The sequence below is a fragment of the Oryza sativa genome, chromosome 6, assembly GCF_034140825.1.
Source record: "Oryza sativa Japonica Group chromosome 6, ASM3414082v1".
Taxonomy (NCBI): domain Eukaryota; kingdom Viridiplantae; phylum Streptophyta; class Magnoliopsida; order Poales; family Poaceae; genus Oryza; species Oryza sativa.
The window spans coordinates 31513078-31535655 of NC_089040.1; the positions used below are offsets into that span (position 1 = coordinate 31513078).

The following is a 22578-nucleotide window of genomic DNA, read 5'->3' on the forward strand; positions in this document are numbered from 1 at the left end:
GTTTTTTTATTTTGCTGACTCAACGAAAACAGAGACCCAAATTATACGGTTTTATTATATAATAAGGCAAAATTGGTTATATAGTATCGAAAGTTCACGTTTTTTGATTTATAGCACCGAAAGATACCGGTTCACTTTAATAGCACCCAAAGTTCACCCCGTTCCCATTTTTAACACTTCCGTCAATTCTCGATCGTTTTCCGTCCGTCTTATCCTAGCCAGGCACACGATATGGCGTTTCTACCCTCATTGACATGCATTCTACTTGTACTTGTGACGGGTATATAATTAAGGGGTAAAGATTTCTAATATTAGATTAGGGATGTTATACAAAGTCGGCATAAAGTCATTCCTTTTCTGGACTGTGGCTTGTGGGCCACAAAAGTAGCAAGGTCTACTACAACCAACAAAACGAGATTCTGAACAGGCCCGTGACAAGAGCGATGGGCGACACGTGGGTACCGTACGGTCAAGAAAAACTGCTGAAACCTACTACATCCGTCCCAAAATAAGTGCAGCCGTGGATATCCGTGCCGAACGTTTAACCGTCCGTCTTATTTAAAAAATTTGTAAAAAAAATTGAAAATATTTAGTCACACATAAAGTACTATTCATGTTTTATCATCTAATGCGATAAAAATACTAATCATAAAAAAAATTTAAATAAGATGAACGGTCAAACGTTGAACGTAAATAGTGCAAAACTACACTTATTTTGGGACGGTGGGAGTATAAGAGAAATCAGTTGTTTGTCAACTAGAGTCCCTTAAAAAAAATTACTCAAATTAAATCTTAAAATTAGACATGAACAAATTTATGTATCTCACTATAGTTTTAAAGTTTGAACTACATATTTTTTGTAATCGGACCAACTATACTATATGAAAAAAAAAATTGCTTTATTTCAGAGTTCAGGCGCGTTCAGACGCATCGTCCAATTCTAGTTACTGTCTCCATGGCACCACCCCCATAATATAATGAGAAGAGATTAAGGAGCCATGGAGAAGGGGTGGAGGGTACTTGGATTAAGACAATAAAAGAGAGATGATTAATCAAACAAGTATACTATAAACTATTGTACTATTTTGCGAGGAAGAATTTAAAATTTAAATCATTCACTTCCTTATAGTATTTTGGAAACATTGGTTGTCCTAATACTGGCTTAATTAGGAAAAAAATATGATAAACTTCTAGTTACGTACTTAGCGATTTAAAAGCCAAATGCTGAAAAACAAACTTTGTTCAAAAAAAAAGGAATCAGGTTTCAAAATTCAAAATTTTGGCAACGCGGCAAAAGATGGAAAAGCCTTCAACAGCATCACAGCATCAACACCAACATGGATCGGATGGCACCACAGGATGATCTGCAGCTGCTCTGCTTTACGATGATGCACCTTCGAACGACTGCGAGAGGTGCTTTACATTCCATCCCACAGGTCGCTATTAGGTGTGCAAGGGTAACGGAAATAGGTTGATACGATTGCATATGTGTGTAAACTGTGATCGAGCATATGGTGTGCAAGGGTATGATAAATACAGGAGTTTGCATACGTTTTTACAGGCAATGTCTGATAAGCTATTTGCAATCTAGCAGTTCGAAGTGCTTCAAATACGATTAGGAAGGTGGCCTTTGAAGGGGGGCCTCCTGCTTTGGACGCCTGCATGTAAAGAAAAATCTATATTAGGTTAGCATTGCCTGTTGATCAGAGGATGAGCAACTCCCAATCAAAATGGTATCACCCAAAATCATTTTGACAGTTTTAACCAGATGTAAATGGACACTCTTTTAGAGCTTTGTAATGCCAAGGGAATATAAGAATTATGTAGGATAGTGCTAATCCAACATTATTACTATATTGTTACAACAGGAGGTGAGATATAAATAGTCCTTTGCTAAGGAAACAGGAGGTTGGGCCAGAAATTGAAGTATATGAAAAAGAAGGTTGATTTGTTGGTCATGGGTTTTAAACGCAGCCAAGTACAGTATCTGGCAATCTTGGAACTTACAGATTTGCTAAGAATATTGTGTATAAATACTGTTCCTCAACAACTATATTACCTCGCAGAGCAAGAAGGCTCAAGCCCTGGCACATCTGGTGGACCAATTGGATTATAATGACCACTCGGTGGAGCACTCCTATTTTCAAATATTAAAGTCCATTCATAAGTAAAAATGACCTCATGTGTACTAAAATGACAAGATAATAAAAAGAAAAAGTGGATTACCCTGTGCCACTTAAGGGTACATGCAAGGGATTAGAAGGAAAGAAGCTTGGATCATTTGGATCTGTTGTATAAATAAGTGGTAAAACAAGACTGTAGAGATGCAGAAACATAAAAAGAAATATTTTTGAGAGTTCCATGGGTGTCATATTACCAACATGCTGGCTGCTGCCACCACCAATACCACTGCATACAAAAACAGAAACTATTAACTATGTGAGTATGATTTACCTATACTTTAGGTGATTGGAGACGAACCTGTGAGGATCGGGGAAGGCATCATCGTGACCTGTTGGAGTTATAGCAGGAAAATCTATGCCGTAACTGTGTAACACAACAGAAATCACAAGAAAGATCACATCATATAACTATGTTTAGAGTAACTAATGAACTAATATCATGAACCACTCTAATTACTCTAATGAACTACTAACTATGTTAGATTAAATGTACATACACAGCACTACAATTATCAGGTGCATATTGCACCTTTTTTTTACATATGACTAGTGCTTGGAATGAACCTTCATATCCAGCGCACATCGTCACATATGTATCAGTAAGTCACTAATGAATCACAAAGTTTCATGAATGCACTGAACAGACAAGTTCATATATAAGGACCAAGCAAAGGCTTCATTCAGTGAAAACTGGAAATAAGCTTATAGTTGCCAGTGAAACCTGGAAAGTAACCTTATAGTTGTTTTAAGTACATATTATCTCTACTGGCTAGGCCTCAACATGTTGATGCCGAGCTGACATATGAACACTAAACACTTTATTTAATATGCACGAGTGTATTGTTCTCTTGTTATTTCCTTGTTTATGTAGGCGACAATGTTAGTTCAGTATCACAGTAATAACAAGAAATACAAGACATGAAAGAGTAGTATGGCCTTAAAATGACTGCATTAAATTTTGATGGCTCATAAAAAACATTAAAGATAATTTCAGTAATAATCACAGATAAAATCCATCACAATCATTGGCTCATTGCTACCTTCGAATGGCATTCTGTTCACAAAAGACTCGAGCATTCATTATTTGTAGTCTTTACCTCACATATAGCATTGCACTAATGCTTTGCCAACTTATCCAAAATAGTCTAAGAAAATGACACAGCTAGCGGCAACATCAAAATGAATCACCCAACTTGTGGCTACTGCAGCAAATCTATTCCAGAAAACAAAGGATTTACTGTGCCATTTCATTCCTATCTTTATGACCTACTGTTCCAGTGTTCTTCAGAGGTTAATCCATGGGTGTACATGTCATTAATGATTGAGCAAGAGCGGAAATAATATAGTGAGGGCCCGTTTGGCAGGGATCCAACTCTTAAATTTAACTCAGAGTTGGGTTTGGAGTATAGTTGCGGAGCAGCCTGAACCCCACTCCAACTCCAACTCTCTAGTTCATTTTGTGAGAGCACTCCAGCAACTTCACTCCCTTTTTGGGTGGAGCTGAAACTGTTAGGTTGGGCTCCAGCTCTAGGAGAGGTGGAGGTGGAGCTCTGCCAAACTGCCCCTTAAGTTTGATAACAGGTTGTGTAAAGGTAGAGAGAAGAAAGCGCAAGCCCAACAATGAAGAATATACACAAAGAAAGCAAAAGGAGAAATGAGTTTAGCCTTAAGGTCATACCGTTCAGTAGTTTTGAGGTCTTGATTTTCATAGCTGGAACACAAGCGCCTTATGTTAGAAAAACTTTTGGAGAATACCAGTTAATGAACGTAATTAAAGTTTTTTCTTACTTGAGAAGCTTCGACTTTCAATTACATGTTTCACAAGTATTTTCCTTAACTAGCAGAATATTTAGATTTGAACAACTAAAAGAAATATATTGATGATGTTAGATCAATGGAACATATCCTGTGCACATAAGATTTCCGTATACACACCGTGCACACCAACTAACAAATTAGACCAAAAATCCTAGAAAACATTGTACATATGTATTTCCATTAGTGTTACACTTATATGTAAAGTCTTAACTTTAAATTCAATACATTTTAGACGTAACAAATAAGATAAAAACTCTGACAGTTTTAAGAGTAAATCTGCCAGAATTGTCTTTTTTGTTACCCCCTATATATAATGAATTTGAAGTTGAGATTTTACACATATATATAATACGACTTAAAGTTCATGTACATTTTTTTCCAGAATTTTTGTGATATTTGTTAGTTGGTGTGTACACGAAAAAGCCTTGTGTGCATAGGATGTGTTCCCTTAGATCAGCACCAGTCTACCATTTTATTATTTTTAAGACCAAAGCACAATAGTGTGTAGAGTAGTCTAGTAGTATTGAATACGTACCTTTTAGGGAACTCAAGGAGTTCATAGTTCTCCAATATTTCATCAATCCTGCAGAACAAATAATGCAAATATAACAGAGAGCAAGGCAGTTCTTTTTTGAAATCAAACAATTGAGAAGAAGAAAAATACCTACCATCCCAAAACTCTATCATAGATATCCTTGTCATACATGTGGTGGTAATCATCTTTATGCAATATTAGACATTCCACCATTGCAGGTAAAATTTCATCCAAGGAATTTGAATTTACCAGTTCCAAATCAGACAGCCGCAAGAATTGTTGTTTGCCCATATTGTCCTTCAAATGAAATCACTTTTTAGTTAAGAGTGTTTATAGCAGCACTTACGATACCATGATAGAAGTTAATCAAATGGTACACTACAGCAAAAACTATCATATGCATGTGCATTGATAAATACAACAAAAAAGAAAATCAGAGATTAAAACTCACTTTTGAGCCTTTCCAACCATGATGACGAACATGGCGTAAGTAAACCATGCCATCTTCCACTGAATTCTCAAAGGGTTCATACTCTTCACGTTGTTCAGGGCATTCTTCATTTCCACCATCATTCCCAACATAGCCTCCAAGTTCATGACCTTCCTTTTCTGCATTCTCATCTCCTTGTTCATTGGATTCACTTTTTTCCATCTTAGCTCTGTGGTGTTCATATACAACAGTATGAATTGGGGAGACAGAGGATACACTACCATCCTGCTTTTGACATCGGACTCTCCAGTCTTGTCGAAGTGTCACAGAGTTCAGAATTGATTGAAGTAATCTCTTCACTTGGCCAGTTGTTGCTTGATGGGCTGAATAAATATTATCAATTATTTGTAATCTTGTCAAGGACGACTTCAGTGCAGGATGGATGGTGATAAATCTTTGAAACTTTCTTAGCATCGCACTGCCGTACCTCAGATGATCAATGTAATTTCTAAGTGACTTGTCAAGATGCCTAAAAAGGCCTGGCCATTTACCACCTACCTCATACTCTGGAAGAACGTCAGTAGCAACTCTAAGAAAATCATGTGCCTCTGTTTTACATGCCGCTTGATAAGTACATGGCAAATCGATCTTAACATCCAACGAGTCACTGACCATAACATGATCCAAATCCCAATGGCCATTCCAAGATCTACCTCCCTTATGAGACCTTGTTATCATTGTCAACAGATTGGTTAAAATGATTCTCCCAATCTGGGTGGTATCTATCACTGGCAGGAAAAAACCATCACATCTAATATGGCGGGGCTTGGTCAGATGATACCCACGTAGCTTCAGAAATGTCCTCAACGGAATCCATCTGCAAATATAGTACTCTATTATTTATTCCTAATAATGTTAACATCAAGCCATTGTTATTGACCAAATTTAAATGGACTCAAGTAAAATACCTATCCGGTTTGGGCATGTCACATATGCATATTACTGGATTTTCACAATGAAAACCTGGTAAGTTCAAATCATGAATAAATGTGCGCACAGCATTTTCAAGATTCTTCTGAATCCTGCAAAAAATATAGAAATTAAGACACTGACTCTCATATGAAGATGATCTAGGACAAGAAAGTCACCTTGGGTAGCATTGGCACAAGTCATGTGCGAGTTCAGGAGCATAACTCCAAATATGATCGAAATGTATGTGCATCTCAGGAGAGCTCAGGGTCTTCATAGAATCAACAATTGCTCCATAATATGGTATATTGTTCCGCTCGAAGCTGATTAAAAAACAGATCAGATGCTGCTTTGATTTCATAAGCCATAAAACATATTTCCTAAGAATGATAGATTTTTACCTTCTTAAAAAGTCGAGGAACATGTGTTCCAGCTTTTGGTCTTTTCCACTCATGAAATAAGACGCAAAATCTGCTCTCACTGTTCCAGGAGAGGGAGGCCTGGTTTCTAGCTGCGCATTGGTGGGTGATGGCCTTGGCTTAACACTGGAGCTGCTACCATGTTCTCCTGCCATACGGGAATGCCGTACTGGAGGAGGACCTTGGCTTGACTCAAGTGACGAGCTTACGCTCTAGAACAGAGAAAAAAAATGATGAAGGCATTTTGCTAGATCAAATCAACTAGATGAATATATTACATGGTTATAGCAATATGAGTGTTTACAGGTAACATCAAAAAGACCGTGACAATAGAAGTGGCTTTGAACACAGTAGATTTGCCACTAAAATCCTACAATCAAAGGAATGCATATTTCTAGCAACATGCTGAAGTAACATGGCAATTCTACATTTAGAACAACAATGTGCTAAGCATGGGATAGCAGTTAACATTTAAGGCAACAAAAACGTACATGATGCTGGGTTTGCCTGGCACTGTGAGGCTTCTTCTTAAAGCTTTGCTTAGCACCTTCAAAATAATTGCCACTTTTCAACACAGAATGTTGGTCCCTTGAGATTGTGATATCATGAACCAACACACCGCTTTCACCAGGCTAATTATTTTTAAACAAAAAAGGTCAGTAATTAAAAAAATGCACTGCTTAATCAAAGAAAGTGGCAGAATTACTAAGGGCTTACAGAATCAACAGATCGCCAAATATTTTGGTAGTTCCGGAAGCCCACATCTGATTCCAGAACAAAAAATCTTCCATGGTACTGAAAAGAAGAAAATAGAATGAAAACTAGCATACCAAGTTTATTTAAAAAAAGGCAGGTATCACAACTCGTAAATTACAATACCTTGTATACAACGTTGAAGTGCTCGTTTTGAAAGAAAATGAACAACTTCCTATCAGGAGTTGCTGCTTTCAAAGTGTGTAAACTGTGATTTTAAAAAAAAATGTCAATAGAAGAAACAAAATGACAATTGTATTTACCTATAGCTAGCATGCATACCCAAACTCTGTGACTTGTCCAGGATTATCTTTCAAGAACGTGTGAATCAACTCATCTACAAATAAACAATTTAAAAACAGAGCATTAGCGATCAAAGAAAGAAACATATTTGCATCCGTAAATAGTTGACAGGTGAAAAATGTAAGATCGTTACATCTTCTAGTTTCAGCAGCATCTATCATAAAATCAGCATCTTTCTTTGAGTTGTATTTAGCCCTATCGATATTCAGCTGATTGTATGAACGTCCATCAACTGCATTCAATAAAATGGTGTCTTCCTGTTCACAAACATACCACAGAAGAAAAAATTAGGAAAAACCCAAGAAAAAAAATATTAACATGACTACAACACTAAATTAATCCATGTAATAAGTAGCCATGGTTCAATCATACTAAAAGACATCTCCCAGTAGCATACCTGATTGTTCATGTCTAGTACCCAGGCATGATATAAAGGGATATCCAGGATTCTAAAAAGCCCATACTGAGGGGTGTCCTCAAACCCGTCGACACTGCGCATACCAATTACACATCAAAATATACAAATGGAGGCTATATTATTGCTTAAGAACTCGCTTAACCACAAACCTTGTGCAATAAATATCAATATCTAGTCCTGTAGCCGTTTGTTCCACCGTTGCCTGTGCAGTTTTATAGCTGTCATCCTACACATTGCAATGTGATTAATAATCTTCAATTAAAAAAATGGAATATATTGTTTTGATAAGTGGATCAGATCGAACCTTCATTTTGCTGAAAACTTGACTAAACACACGGTCAACTAAATAATCAAGGTAAACAATTGTCATGGATGGTGGCAAGGAGAGTTTCCTGGTAAGGATTAGATAATTGCCTGCAAAACAGAGTAGTTAAGCTACATGGGACAGTTTATCAGCGGGTATAGTATAAACAACAAACAAAATCTCACATATGGCTATCAAGGAGCAGGGTCCATTCTTGGACTGGAGGATGATCTTATACCCCCGGCCCAGAAAGGATATGAGTTTTGTTTCACAAAAATCTCTGGGCACACGAGGCACTTGCGGTGGAGGCAAAGTGCTCTCCCCTCCTTCATCCTTCTGTACACACTCCTCTTCGGTCTCCTCCTCCTCGCCCTCCTCGTCCTCCTCATCACCCTCCTCTGCGGAGTCACCAGCGGTCTCCTCCTCCTCGCCCTCCTCGTCCTCCTCATCACCCTCCTCTGCGGAGTCACCAGCGGTAGAGAAGGCCAGCGAGCGGTCAACCTCGAAGAGCTGCGAAGCTAGCCGGCCGAACAACTGCGGGCCGGCCAACATCCGGCTGACGGACACCTGACCGATCGGCTTGAAGGCCTGACCGGTGCTCAGCCTCTGACCTATGTCGCGGAAGGGAGTGATCAGAAGCCGCGGCGGTACCCGCTGCCGACCGGGCGGAGGATCTCCCCGCGGTGGAACCTGCCGCTGCCGACCGGGCGGAGGATCTCCCCGCGGTGGAACCTGCCCCTGCCGATCGGGCGGAGGATCTCGCCGCGGATAGTTGGATCCCATCGTAGAGAAGGTCTTCTAGGGGAGCGGTGGGAACTGAGGCTCCACCCTCGCCGTCAACCTCGACGCAAGCGCGCGCCGACGCTCCCCCGTCCGACCGAGCGGAGGACCTCGCCGCGACCGATCTTGGCGGCGGATCTCGCGGATGTTTTTTTTTTCTTTTTCTTTTTTTTCGAGAGGAACTCGCATGAACCCTAAACCCTAGGAGGCGGCGGCGGCGGCGGCGTTTGGTTTGAATGGTGGAGTTGGCTCGAGTGGAATGGCATGACCTAGTAGGGTAGTAGGTGCGAGGAGGCGACTGCAGTCTACTGAAGTCGGCCTGTGGGCTGTGGTCCGAACGGACCAAGACGGCCCGCGTCTTGGACTACGGAGTGTTCAGTTGCGCTGCAAGTTTTACAGGATTTTTTTATTATTGTTTTTCTAAAGATTTATAAAAACTACTCTAATATAAATTATCGTTCCAAAGTTTTGCAAAAATACTCTCCTTCGGCATATAAATCACCCTACAATAAGACCATCTATGTGACGTGGCACCCCGTAGAAGGGGCACATCGCGACAATTTTGCAGGCCTCCCGTTGGGCGATTTATCGTCGGGAGGGGCCACCTGCAAAATTGTGAAACTTTGAAATGATTTTTTTTACAATAGGGTGGGAGGAGTATATTTCTATAAAACTTCAAAATGAAATAAATATAAATATTAAAAAAATGTTTTACAAAGAGTAAATTTTACCTAGCCTCATGTATTATTATACTTTAAGTTACACAAGACCACACTATTGATCATTTCGACTTTTATTTATCACAGTTTTGAATTCTACAATAACATCTCAAATTTATGTGTTCTTTATTCATCATATAAATGATCTACATCCATGTAACTATAGCCTTTTAAAATTTTGATATGTGAATATGTCAAACTGATTAGTGACGTGGTTTTATGGAACTTGGACCATTAATATCTTAAGTTATATGTCACGTGCCAAATTTTATGTGGTTTTGTGCAACTTTGACCATTATAGGTGAGGCTTTGTAAAATTTACTCTTTTACAATCTAGCCTTCTAAGAAAAACTTACTCCGTATTTCATGAAAATACCATTAGCAAGACTTATTTCTGGAAATGTGTTGATACCTCGGTGCCAACGTTGGTATCTTTTACATTAGATGATACCCCACACGCTGCTACGGGTTTATTATAATAATTTAAAATACACATATTAGTATGATCTATTAAAATACTAAGCTGCATAAATGTTATAATTTGAACACAAAAGCGGTAGGAACACGCTGCTACGGGTTTATTATAACAACTAGTTGGGTGCCCGCGCAATTGCGCGGCTAGCACCCATACAAAAGTAAATATTTTTATATGATTTTACTTAAAATTTATTAAATATTTGTCTCGTTGTCTTAAGACTTTGAAAGACCAAACCTTATCATCCATGTGTTTCTAATTTTATAATTTTTAAAAGTCACACCAGTTGCTACCCCTTACTTCTGTCATATCATTTTTTATTTGCTTGCTTGATCTACCATTATTTATATTTCTTTCTCCTTGAAACCTTTACAAATTGGATCTTATAGCTTTTAGAGTTTATTGTCCAGTTGGGTCCTCTATGGTCCGCCCGCTACCCCTTATTTTTATTGCCAATAGGATTTTAACAATCAAACAAAATTATTATTGGGGTTCTTTTTCTTTACTTTCTAGAAGTTCGGTCAAACAGTCATCAGCTCCACCACTGTGATCCTCTATGGCCCACCCGCTAACTCCCCTCGATTTTAAAAATCGAACGTAATTATCATTGGGGTTTACTTTTTTACTTTTTAAAAGTCCAGCCAACTGTAGTGACCGTGCTATTTAAGTATTTAACGGCATGCTCGTCGTCCCTCATCTTAATTGTCATTGGATTTCTATTTGAGATTTTGTTTATAGTTTTTATATGTCTCATCATGCATCATCACCCTACTCCTCTATTAACTTATTGTTTTTCCCTCTTTATTATCATTTATCATTGTTGTGTTCTATATGGACCTTTTTTTTAAAGAAAAATCATATTTTTCATTCCGATGTTCTGTTATTTATAAATTTTATTCATACTTGCACTCTTATATAATTATTTTATATTTTCAAATTTTATTTTATTTTTATTTTGATTTTTAATTTATCTCGTGATGGGTTCTAGATGATCTTTTCTTTCAACAATCTTTTCTTTAATTTCGAATTTTAGTTATTTATAAATTATATTCCTATTTGTACTCTTCTTTTTCTTTTTTAATTGTGAAATTTATTTTATTTTCTATTAATCTCATACTGTGTCTATATGAATTATTCTTCTAATATTTTTTATTTTTTATTCCTAATTTCAGTTGTTTGTAAAACGTATTTTTACTTGAACTCTTTTATTTGATTTTTCTAATTTCTAAATTTATTTTATTTTTTATTATGGATTTTAATTAATCTTTAATTGTGTTCGGCATGAACTCTTCTTTCATTTTTTATTGTGTTATTTCAAAATCAAATAAAAAATCCGTGCACATGCCGTCATGCTTTTCTGGTTGCTGACGTGCATCACCCAAATCCGGCTCATTGTGCAGCCGCACGGCTTGACCCGCTGCTTCGGATTTCCGTCGCTCGTTGCTAGCATCTATCTTCATATCAACAAAAACGCATCCAAATTACGGTTCTACAGTGGTTCGTTGTCTGCTACTTCATTAATATATATATATGTATTATAGCCTAATTTGTCTAGAACCTAACTCTGGTTAATTGGTTTAGGAAATCGGACAAAACTCTTTTGAGACCGTTTGCATGTAAAGGTCCTAGCTAGAGATTGATTCTAATTCTGCACGCGTATAATAAGATAGATAGATTGATAGATTTCAAATACACATATTGAACACGCTGCTACGGGTTTAGTATATATGAACGATCTTCTTGGCAAAGATGATCGTTTTGATTGGAGGATGACGTAAGATATAATGTACATAGCTGAAGATATAAATGTCAACTGTTCATAGGACGATGGTGTAAAAGGAGACAACCTGGACGAAAGCAACAAGCAAAAAACTTCAAAGAAATTATACCGCTTGCTCAAATGTGTTCACTCTTTTATTTTTCTTCGGTGGATATCCTTACTGACACGTGTGAATAATTATATGAACTGTTCAAAGGAGAGGATGGTGTAAAATGAGGCAAACCTGGATATGAAAACGACAAACAAAAGTTAGAGGTAGCCGTCTGAATGTGCTAGCTCTTTATTGTTCTTTCGTGGAACTCCTCGCTTTTACCTATTTACGATAAATCTGATGATGTTTTGAGTGGGAGGGACAATGGAAGGAACCAGAACTCCTTTTCCGGGTCGGCCAAATATTGGCAGGCCAATCTCATTATGATTGGAGGAAATAAAGTTTTAATTATAACTATATGAAGGATATCGCGCTGGTCTCAAACAAACTTAAAGACGGTAAGGAAATAGAAAACAATGTGGCAAGCCCCGCCTCTGATTGGGATTACTCGCCAGGCTGGGAAAAGATCCCTGCTGCCCTCCAAACTACGATTTCCTTATTGATGCCGTTTGCTAGCAAATCAACCGACTTGGCGATGTGCTGAAAGATCCTAACATTCCGCTCTCTCCAAATAAGCCAACAAATGAGCATGAACAAACTATCGAAATCTGTCCTGTAGCCGTTCTGAAAATGCCGTCTTGTCGCGATCCAAGTGGCCTGCCATCCTCCGCAGGAATTGCAATGTTAATGTTGCACCAAAGTCTTAGCTTACACCAGAAACCAGAAAATTGGGCTGCTAGCTTAGCTCAATTTTGTTTACTCTTTTATGTTACTCATGGAACTGCTCACTAACGCTCAATTTTATGTTAGCATGTTAGCTGTAAATAAGTTCTTAACTACCTCTAATGAGTATGATGAAAAAATACTATTGCTGAGTAATTTTCATCCAACAACATAGCATAGCATGTGCGTTGAGGAATGAGGTGGTAATGGATAATCCCATCCCATTCCTCAAACCAAACAACTCATCAAGAATCAAGTGATGAATTAAATTCATTATCTCACTCAAACTAAATGCTAGGCCGACATTCCAAAAAAATGACTTTTGTGTTGAACTCAAAGCAAACAATCACTGGCAATGTGCCCAAATACTCGACAATTGCCGAGTACACAGCGGATGCAAAGGTAAGTCAAGATACATAAATAACTCACATTGCATCTCCTTGAATCTCCTTCTTCCTGACATCAAGGGCGATCATCACTCCTCCCATATCACAATCCCTGTTGGCAGAATTGCACAAGAGGTAAACAACATCGTCGTCGTCGATGCTCAAGGCGGGGTAAGACATAGCCAGGCATCCTAGGGACAAGCTGGACCCTTTGGCTTCCTCATCATCGCTGGTGCTGAGCATGAGCTTATTCAGCAACCCATGATGGGCTGTGTTGTCGACGACATGGAAATCATGCAAGTTAGCTGTGCAGTCAGGGCGCCAGTCCTCCCATGAAGTGACCGGGATAGGCATGGTCCATGTAGTGAGCCACTGGCCAGGCCGCCGGACGGAGGAGCGCTGCCGTGTCGTCGGCTGAGGCTGAGGTTCTCTGCTCCGGCGAACCCATTCGAGGAACGAATCAGGAGGATCATCTGCAGGCATGGTGCGATCACCGGAGGATATTATGGTTTTGGTCACAACTCTTGGCATGGTGATTTCCATCTCGACGTACTTGATGAAGTCCTTGTGTTGGCTGACGGTGATGTCCCGATAGAAGGACTCGCTGTCACTGAGGTATCTTGTCCAGTTGCCCTTGGCCGGCCATGGCAGCGGCATGTCGCGGAGCTTTGGGGGAGACATTTCGTCGAGCAGGTCGCAGAGGAGGATGCCACGCCAGAGATCGACCCAGCCGACGGTGCCCTTCGCGCCTCCGAGCACGATGGTCTTGGTGGTGATGTGGTACACGGGCCTCTCATCTGAGTCAGGGATCGGGCACACCCTGTCCCTCACCGCCTCCTCCACAAACACCTCCTCGCACGTCCAATTTCCGGCGATCTCATCACCATCGCCACCACCAGAAGAAGATTTGTACCGGTGCAGCGCGAATTGACTGGGCAGGTTGATCATCTCGAGGGCGGCAACGACGTACTGCTGCTTGTCGCCGCAGATGCTAACGATGGCGAAATCGTCGTCGCGTAAGCAATATTGCTGGCACGGCCTGGGGAGCAGATCTAGCCTGGCGGGTTGATGGTGATGGTAGACGAAGTAGTCGTCCTGACGGAAGAGACTCTTGCCGCCGGGCACGGGGTTGACGGGGACTCTGAGGAGGAGCAAGCCGTCGGCGACGGCGATGACTTTGGGCGCCAGGAGCAGATCGCCATGGGCGGCGGGCGGCAGATCGGAGCCGTGGGCGGAGAAGTGGGAGAGCGCGGGAGGGGCCTCGTTCCAGAATGTCATCTCGATGGGACGCCCGTTGCTTGTTCTGGAGGTGGCCGTGCTGCCTCCCTCCTTCTCGCGGTGGCCGCTGTCGTAGCCTCGGACGCCCACCAGGACGGTGCCGCCTTCACCGGCGCCGGCGCCGGCCATGGCGTTCGATCGATCCATCCAAAATATTCCAGGCCAATCTCCGAGAAAGGGTACGTAGAAGGGCTCGACGACGCATTATGCTGGGCTGTATTTGGGCCCAATTGAACCAATCCACTAAGGCCCAGTGGCCCACAGTAGAAGAGAGGATATGCCAACTTGCCAAGACCAGCTCCAAGTTGTAATAACATATAGACAAAATGCTGATCAAGTCCACCAAGTCTGTTGTTTATTACTGTTCAAACAAAATGTCGTTCATTACTTTTTCTGTTCTAAAATGTTGCTACATGATACATGATTGCGCGTCACTTTCTAATACAACAAATCTGTATAAGTGCATGTGCAATCGTGTATAGAGTTAGTATTATTAGAAAAATAGAGAATAAAACATCAACCCTTATTATACTGAGAGTAAAGTTTAAAAATCAATCAATTGGACAATAGTTAATTATTTTGTTTACCAGTTGAATCACCAGCTTGTAGGGAACAATTCGTTGAACAAATCAACCCACCCAAATCAAACGAACAAAGTCTCTAAATTTTCTCCGGAAAAAAACAAAACCATCAAGCTCAAAAAATAATAATACAATAATGGAAGACGACGAGGAGGACGGCGAGAGTCAACCCCCACGCCGGCCATTGGCTCCGCCCCGCGCCGCTGGCGGCCGGCGGATGCAAGGGGACGCCGCTGGGCGGCGGGCTCCCTCGCCGCCGCCGCCGCCACCGGCGGCGGCGGCGGCGACTTTGACGGCGAGCCTCATCCCTCCGAGGCAGTGGCCGGGGAAGTCGCAGATGAACCAGTAGGTGGCGTTAGGCTCCGTGAGCTGCACCCTGTCGTAGCCGGTGTCGTAGCTCTTGATCACGCCGGCGACGCCGCCGCCGCCGGTGTCGCACGACCGGTAGGTGGCCTCCGTCACCTGGAGCACGTTGTGCTGGCTCCTCACGTACTGGAACACTGGCGCAAACACAAACATTAGTAGCTAGTAGGATATATATCGTCGTCAAAATCCAATCCAAATCCAAGAAACGAATTGATCGAAACCTAGGATGTCGCCGGCGAGGAAGGCGTGCTTGTCGGACCAGGTGGCGTAGTTGGTGCCGGTGTCCCAGGGGCCATCGCCGACGGTGTACTCGGCCGCGGTGGCGGATCGGAGGAGCAGAGAGAGGAGGAGCAGGGCGACGAGCTGCAGCGGCGGCGACGGTGGCATCCTGTCGAACAGAGGCGAGGGTGCAGGGCAGAGATGGAGAAGAGATTAATCACTGGAATTAATATGGTTCAGTGGACATATATTAGCTTGTTTGTTACGACTAGCTTAATTAGCTTTGTGGTGGATGTTATTGTGTTGTGATTGAAGTTTTGGAAAGCTAATTAAAGAAGGTTGCTGATGGCGACCGGCACAGCAATATGCATGCGTGCGCGGAAAAGGTAGATTTTTTTTTCTTTTTGACCAAGTCAAGCTTATATATGTCATCAATGATTAGAGCAATGTCAATGATATAGCAGGGTACTTAGCGGCAATATTTGGTTATTTCACATATACTCCCTCCATCAAAAAAAAACCCAGAGTCCAGGTTTAAACCTAGAATTGGGTTTTTTTTTTACGGAGGGAGTAGCCACTAAGAGAGAAAGTATATGCAGTAAATTAGCTGTTACATTAGCTATATGAAATAGAAAATCAATTAATTCATGCATAGGTATCAAGCTCATCCTTGTAGCTACCTATGTTATATGCAATTATATAAGCTGTGGTGATTTTATTTGCAGAATACACCATTGATGATGGATAAGGTTTTTGTTTTTTTGAACAATCAGTGGTATGATTTATTGATTAAAGTAGGAAATAATTACGAGGATAGAGTCTTCAAAGGCAATACTTCGTCCGTTTCACAATGTAAGTCATTCTAGCATTTCCCACATTCATATCGATGTCAACGAATCTAGATAGATATATATGTCTAGATTCAGTAACATGCATATTAATGTGGAAAATGTTAGAATGACCTATATTGTGAAACGGAGGGAGTAGCTAGGAAAGAAGAAAAAATTCCACCATCACACATCGACGTCACCTATATACAGCTAAGAAGAAGGTTTAGCACCGGTCCGACTGTCGCTAAACGTGACCAACAGACGAAATAGAAGTATAGAACTGAGCTAATCGAAGCAAGCAATTTAAAAATTAGATTCATTTGAATTCTTATATATATACTTTTTTTTATTAAAAAAGCTTTTAAAACTAAACTATTTTAATACAAGTAGTTCAGAAAACATGCTCACCGTAAACTAAGTAATTGCAAAAGCAAAAGATGTACTAATAAAGCCTACTGATCATTTGTTCACATGTTTGGGCCTCATCGTTTGCCCTAAAGCTTATAAGCCAAAGCCAAAATTTGAATTTAAAAACTTAAATTTGAATTTGATTCTTTTTCAACATAGTTTTTTTTTCAACTTTGGCTTTTCAATCACTAAGAACATATATACAAAAGTTTTACTCACATATTATTTTTTAATCGCAAATAAGCCCGTTATGACTTATAATAAGCGAGACTAACCGATGGGGGCCTTTGTTTATCTGTCCATCTCCATCTATAAATATGTAGAGTTGATCCATTCGAAGGTTCTCCTGCACATGCGTTTCATTTCGACTTTGAAGCCGTCTTCCATCCTTCCCCTTAATCATGGGTTTTTCTTTGATTTTCCTAAAAGGGATAGATTGATTGATGACGTGGCGACGATTTGGTCCAGGTAGACGCCCGCCATTCAGCCAGTCAGCCAGCCACGTGATTATAATCTGGACACACGTATGTGATGCGGTACGGGATTACGCTGAACGTGCGGGCCATACATATCAAGATGGGCTGGAAGTGTACTGGGCTGGTAGTGCGGCATAATATTTTCTGGCCCAGATCGGAAATAGCAACGAGTGTGCGGCATATAGTATTATTTGGGCCGTAACGGCATTTCAGTAGAATTTGGCCCATTAGTCCGTGGGTGGTGGGCCTTGTTGACCAGGAGCAGGGAGGGTCGGGATCAAAGGCCCATCAATCCATTACGGCCCATGCCGAGCAAGTTAGTGCTTGTAAAAGGTACTCCCAGATCAAAAACAATTATGAGTTGATGCATGCTTGGCACGTAACGACATACTGATGAAATACTACTCCTCTCGTCGCAAAAATAAAAGCTTACAACCGAATGAATCATTTAATAGCCTGTCTAGATTTATAGTAATAAAAAATATTACATTCAGTTCTTATACCTATATTGTGAGCGGCAAAAAATTACCGCAGGGTTACGTGAGCTTGCGGTGCTTGCCATCGGAGCTAGCTGGATCATGCAAAGACTATGTATGTGTGGATCGTGGATACAGTACCGATCGTCTGGCTTATTAGTAAAGCCAATGCTATATCTCAAAATAAATAAATTTAAAATTTTAAAATTTGACTTTTTCTTTAGCTTATTAGACCATGGGAGCCTACATGCATATATGTCGTACGTAGCTAATTAATGCAACGCACTACGTACAGTCGTCGGCCGATCGATATCAACCATATGCATGCATATGGGTTATCTAACACGTAGAATTAATATCTTAATTACGGGATCAAATCGATATCGGATCGGATATTGCATATGCGTACTGACGCGGCATGAATGTGAATTAATAATGGATAAATATTTCAAATTACATGCGGCAACGGCAAGCGATCGATCGATCGATCTGCTACGTCGATCTCATGCGTATCGAGATCGATCGAGATCCAGCTAGCTATAGCAATTGCCGACGCGTCCAAGCTTAATTAACTTTACCTGATCGATGGATGACGACCTCGCTTAGCAAGCGGCGCGTGAAATTAATTTTAACTACGCGCATAGTATCTGTGTACGTACGTACGTACAACTAATACGTATATATAGCTCCTAGCAGCGAGAGCAGCAAAGTCTCCTCCCGCAAAATTCCAAGTGTTCGATCCACCGTGCTCCACCTTGGCTAGCTAGCTGCCATTCCGTCCCATAAAAAGCAAATTCTAGCTATAAATCTGGACACGCATATATATATATATATATATATATATATATATATATATATATATATATATATATATATATATATATATATAGTTAGGATTAATTTTTTTTACGGATGTATTAAAGAAAAGAAAAGGATATATAAAAGACTATGTCAATTGTAATGTTTCCCATATTCCTATTAATTAATATATATAAATATTATATCGATATTCTTGTGGTTTTAATTTGTGCTATAAAATAAAGTGGTCAACTATAGTTGTTTATTAGAGCCATAATAGCATATAACTATTGTAAGAATGGATACAATTAATTACTTTTAATCTTAAATTTATGCGATGAGTTTAAGCTATATAATATTAGAAAACCCCTGCAATTTATCCATAAACTTAGTCAAATTTAGAGCAGTTTAACTTTGATCAAAGTAAAAACATATTATAACCTGAAACAGTGGGAGTATGCATAACATGAAAACAATTCACTAAACTAGGGAGATAGCTACAACACGTAACATGATAAGCATGAAACTCGCTTGCCACGGATATATAATTACTCCATCTCCTTTAACTTGATTACAGCCGCAACAAAGGAGCATTTTATAACGCCATGTTTTGCGTCCACTTAATATATATGTCTCTGGTTAAACACACGGCGGTTTTTTCCCCAAAATAAGCATAACGAGAGAAATAAGGCAATCTCACTCAATTTCCTGCACATTTCTATGTTGAATCATTAGTCGCCATTGATTACATGTCAAGCTCAACATATATTTGATGTTATGTTACTCAAACACTACACACCACAGTTACATGCCAACAAAATAATAAAGAAGATATATAGCCACATATCTGTGGTGCAAATTGTAAGGTTGTGTGCATATTGCTATTGCTCGATGGATCGCTTTCGTGTTCCTTGTGATGTGTTGCTTTATCTTTTCTCCTTTCCAGTGTGTGCCAGAAAGAGGACACCTTTCTCTTCTTGGCTTTTGGATCTTGTTTCTTGCCTTGCAAGAGCTAGCTTCCCCTAATAATCTCTCTCTCTCTCTCTCTCTCTCCATTGCTAGCTATATAGCTACATTCCTGGGTCGATCCCTATATAAGAGGAGAGGCATGAACTCAAATGAAATTTCCAATAAGCTCCACATGTCGTGAGAGCAGAGCACCGGCCGGTTGATCGAGATAACACAGTTGGAGAGTTTTTTCTCCTTTTCTTTTTTTCTGTTTAATTCATCCGGCGAGTCAGATGAGGTCTTCGTCGTCACCTTCGTTGGCTAAATCCATATTTAGCCTCGGAACTCGTAAGTAGACACTTGCTATACATGTATAGCATCTTTGAATTCAACAGTTTTATACTGGAAGCTTATTATAAAATTCTGCCAATGTTTAAACTTTTTTTAAGTAGCAACATGCATGCATGACCTCATAATAAAATCCATATTTGTCAGCTCTTGTGTGTTTCGGTTTTGTTCAGTTTGCGCAAATCGTTTTGAAAGATCAAACTACCTACAATGTTCCACTCGCCTTAATTCATACTCGTTAACTAATCCCTACATTTGCATCAGAACAAAAGTTATGGTAGGCAAGCCTGCAGCTAGCTAGAATCAAAACTTTAATCAAGAAGCACACACACAATTATTCACTTAAAATAACTATGGTGGGTAAGCCAATTAGTCCTGTGTAATTTAGATTATTGAGTAGGTTGTTGCTACGGATTATTCACTTGATTATATATAAAAAGTATAAAAATTTTGAGATACAAACTTAGCAAATAACTTAATACAATTGGTATGAGCAATACAACAGAGATTTTTTTTCTTTTCTTCAGAAATGTATTTTCTGAAGCGTAGAGCAAATAATCTGTTTCAATAATCGGACAAATAATCTGAAAACTAAACAGGGTACATTTAGGCCGGTTAACCGACCTACAAATGCATGCTTTTCCTCAAGTTTCATCTGCTAGCTAAGCTATAGCCAATAGCTTGTACACGTTGCACACTAGAGAGTCAATGGTAGTGTAGCTAAATTGCACACTTGCATCACAAGCAACAGCAAGCTATAGAGATAGCTGTGCTCCCAAAGAGACTCATCTCCATTTCTTGACGCTTTCGCGCTCTCATGCTTGCTCTTCCGCGTTGTTTGCCGCCTTAATTTAATTAATTTGCTGCTTTAACTAACTACTAATAACTTACTAACTTGGTCGTCGTCTTCCTCATCTTCGCGCCAATGCTGCAGAGGGAGCCATGATCGAGAGAAGCAACTCCACCCCTTCCGCCACTCCGGCGAGGCCACCGCTCGCCGTCGACGAGGAGTACAACCAGGCCTTCCGCTCCAAGTCCTTCCTCGACCTATGGTCTCACGCCCACCACCACCTCACCCACACCTTCTCCTCCTTCAAGCTCTCCACCTCCACCCCCTGCGCCGGCCGCGGCGGTGCCAGGGAGGACGACTTCTTGCACGCCGGCGGTGATGGCGGCGCGGCGGATGACTCGGAGCAGTCGTGCTCTTATACTGTTCTTGACGACTTCGTCCTCGAGCCGAGCCCGGAGTCGCTTGCTCGGGGTGCTCGTCTCCAGCAACGGCGGCGGCGGCGGCCGCGGCGTCACCGCGTGGAGACGCTGCTGATTGAGTATTTTGATGTGACGGAGGAGGCGTGCGAGGCTTGCTCCGCGCTGCTCGCCGCCATCGGCGCCGCGCGGCGGCATCACCTCACGCTCCGACGGCTGCTGCTCCGGCTCGACGGGGGAGACGACGACGACGCCAAGGATGCCCTCGCGCGCCATGTCCGCCTCGACAACCCGCTCTCCCCGGGCAGCCTCTCGGAGTTCCACGACGTGCACGCCCGGTGCTCTCCGCTGGCGTCGCCCGACGCTGCCGCGAGGGACGGCCACCGCCGGATCCGGGCGGGGGATGGCTTGACGAGCCCGTAGTAGGCCGTCGTCGTCCACCCGCCGCTGCCCCGCCGCTCCCTTATGCCGTCGACAACCACAACCTCCTCCTCACAAGATCCCACCGGTGCCGTCACTGATTCATGGCCGGAGTAGGGAAGGGAGCCCTTGTCCGAGCCGCCTCCAGTGACCGATGGGAGCGCCGTCGTCGCCCGCCGCTAGCGCAAGATGTCGCCATCGCCCGTCGCCGAAGGAAGCAGGAGGAAGCCCGAAACCGCGCCCGCCGCCGCTCGGCGGTGGAGGAGGTGGAGCCGCCGCGCCTCCCGCCCGCCGACGCCGCGCCCGCAGTCGCTCGTCGCCCCGAGCCGCCGCCACCGCTTCTTCTCGCCGCACGAGAAACTGCCGGATCCGTAAAATGTGGAGAGGGAGTCAGGGAGAGGAAAGTGGCTGGACGGTTTCTAATATATATAGCTATAGCATGTAGATTCGATAGTAAACAATTTACTAGTAAATTTGGGAGGGGTAGGGGGCGCCGGTGGTTGAGGTGCACGGGGGTGGGTTGGGAGGGGTGGGGGTAGGTCGGTAGGATGTGAGTATAGATGGCCATCTGGGCCGCCCGGCACGGCACGGCCCAAGCCCGGCCATGCCTGGGCCGAGGCTTGTCGGGCCGGCACGGCCCGACCGATGCACCGGGCCGTGCCGTGCCAGCCCACGGGCGGCATACTCGGCCCAGGCACGGCCCAATACTAGTCGGGCCGTGCCGGGCCGGCCCGAAGGCACGATGGGCTATTGTGCTGCCTCACATAAAGAGTTTATATTTGGTCCCTCAATTCCGTGGGCTGTGTTTAAATGGCTGGAAATAAGTCTATTTTTATCCCTCAACTCTGTGGCTGTGTTTAAATGGCTGGAAATAAGTCTATTTTTGATCCCTCAGCTCTGTGGGTTGTGTTTAAATGGCTGGAAATAAGTCTATTTTGTATACCTATTTTCTTGGGCCATGCCATATACGATTATATAAGTCTATTTTTTGTCCCTACATTTTTTTTATTTGATCGGGCCGTGCCGGGCCGGCCCACCGTGCCGAGGGTGCAGCCCAGGCATGGCCCGGCTGTCGGGCCGGGCCGGCACGGGCACGACCCTAGTCGGGCCGGGCCGTGCTTGGGCCGGGCCAAAATTG

At 42.0% G+C, this 22578-nt stretch overlaps 4 protein-coding genes across 4 annotated transcripts; 1 reads left to right on the forward strand and 3 right to left on the reverse strand.

The window, feature by feature from the left end:
• Positions 1-856: 856 nt before the first annotated feature.
• Positions 857-5837, reverse strand: LOC112939238 (uncharacterized). The gene is made up of 9 exons (XM_026025963.2): positions 4988-5837; positions 4670-4833; positions 4537-4584; positions 3862-3894; positions 2482-2547; positions 2378-2409; positions 2227-2287; positions 2060-2137; positions 857-1658 (listed from the first exon to the last, which is right to left on the reverse strand). The coding sequence occupies exons 1-9, from the start codon at positions 5702-5704 to the stop codon at positions 1616-1618; spliced, it is 1242 nt and encodes a 413-aa protein (XP_025881748.1). The 5' UTR covers positions 5705-5837; the 3' UTR covers positions 857-1615.
• Positions 5838-13125: 7288 nt separating this feature from the next.
• Positions 13126-14493, reverse strand: LOC107275557 (uncharacterized). The gene has a single exon (XM_015786950.3). The coding sequence runs from the start codon at positions 14491-14493 to the stop codon at positions 13126-13128; it is 1368 nt and encodes a 455-aa protein (XP_015642436.3).
• A 430-nt stretch (positions 14494-14923) lies between these two features.
• LOC9266352 (basic blue protein) lies at positions 14924-15843 on the reverse strand. Its single transcript, XM_015786569.3, has 2 exons — positions 15533-15843; positions 14924-15445 (listed from the first exon to the last, which is right to left on the reverse strand). The coding sequence occupies exons 1-2, from the start codon at positions 15696-15698 to the stop codon at positions 15111-15113; spliced, it is 501 nt and encodes a 166-aa protein (XP_015642055.1). The 5' UTR covers positions 15699-15843; the 3' UTR covers positions 14924-15110.
• A 3771-nt stretch (positions 15844-19614) lies between these two features.
• LOC107281318 (putative UPF0496 protein 2) lies at positions 19615-22433 on the forward strand. Its single transcript, XM_026026448.2, has 2 exons — positions 19615-19814; positions 20749-22433. Exons 1-2 carry the CDS (start codon positions 19760-19762, stop codon positions 21441-21443), a joined length of 750 nt encoding a protein of 249 aa, XP_025882233.1. The 5' UTR covers positions 19615-19759; the 3' UTR covers positions 21444-22433.
• Positions 22434-22578: the final 145 nt, after the last annotated feature.

What these genes read in the sequence shown, in the direction of transcription:
- LOC112939238 (XM_026025963.2), bottom strand. Translation starts at nt 5,704, where the DNA reads ATGATAACAAGGTCTCATAAGGGAGGTAGATCTTGGAATGGCCATTGG. An exon ending in TGGCAGCAGCCAGCATGTTG is followed by an intron (nt 2,288 to 2,377) that starts GTAATATGACAC and finishes TTTATACAACAG; the next exon opens with ATCCAAATGATCCAAGCTTC. An exon ending in GTACCCTTAAGTGGCACAGG is followed by an intron (nt 2,138 to 2,226) that starts GTAATCCACTTT and finishes ATTTGAAAATAG; the next exon opens with GAGTGCTCCACCGAGTGGTC.
- LOC107275557 (XM_015786950.3), bottom strand. Translation starts at nt 14,493, where the DNA reads ATGGCCGGCGCCGGCGCCGGTGAAGGCGGCACCGTCCTGGTGGGCGTC.
- LOC9266352 (XM_015786569.3), bottom strand. Translation starts at nt 15,698, where the DNA reads ATGCCACCGTCGCCGCCGCTGCAGCTCGTCGCCCTGCTCCTCCTCTCT. An exon ending in CCTCGCCGGCGACATCCTAG is followed by an intron (nt 15,446 to 15,532) that starts GTTTCGATCAAT and finishes TGTTTGCGCCAG; the next exon opens with TGTTCCAGTACGTGAGGAGC.
- LOC107281318 (XM_026026448.2), top strand. Translation starts at nt 19,760, where the DNA reads ATGAGGTCTTCGTCGTCACCTTCGTTGGCTAAATCCATATTTAGCCTC. An exon ending in CATATTTAGCCTCGGAACTC is followed by an intron (nt 19,815 to 20,748) that starts GTAAGTAGACAC and finishes CCAATGCTGCAG; the next exon opens with AGGGAGCCATGATCGAGAGA.